A 209-nucleotide genomic window follows, 5' to 3' on the forward strand; every position below is an offset into this window, starting at 1 on the left:
CGTGGAAGCCGGGGGGATGTTCTTACCTTCCAGGATGCTCTTAGCCAGGAGGCTGGGCGTCCGGACGTGCCTTTGGTAGACGGCTTTGCGCTCCAGGCTCGCCTGCTTTCCCGCCAGCCCCTTCTTGTCCTAAGAGAGCGATCAAGCCACGTTGTCAGCCCGGTGGCCGCCCGTCTAGTCCCATCCCCTCCCGTCCCATCCTCTCCCCC

The 209-nt window shown here is 64.6% G+C and overlaps 1 protein-coding gene across 1 annotated transcript in view; it reads right to left on the bottom strand.

Annotated features, from left to right (window-relative positions):
- DMRT2 (doublesex and mab-3 related transcription factor 2) overlaps positions 1-129 on the bottom strand; it is a gene marked incomplete at its 5' end in the record, with an annotated part of 2,831 nt that extends 2,702 nt beyond the window's left edge. Inside the window, one exon of the mRNA XM_010191550.1 lies at positions 27-129. Within this exon, the coding sequence (XP_010189852.1) occupies positions 27-129 (103 nt within the window). The remainder of the gene's footprint in view (positions 1-26) is intronic.
- Positions 130-209: the final 80 nt, after the last annotated feature.

The sequence above is a fragment of the Mesitornis unicolor genome, unplaced genomic scaffold (assembly GCF_000695765.1).
Source record: "Mesitornis unicolor isolate BGI_N332 unplaced genomic scaffold, ASM69576v1 scaffold35009, whole genome shotgun sequence".
In the NCBI taxonomy this organism is placed as follows: domain Eukaryota; kingdom Metazoa; phylum Chordata; class Aves; order Mesitornithiformes; family Mesitornithidae; genus Mesitornis; species Mesitornis unicolor.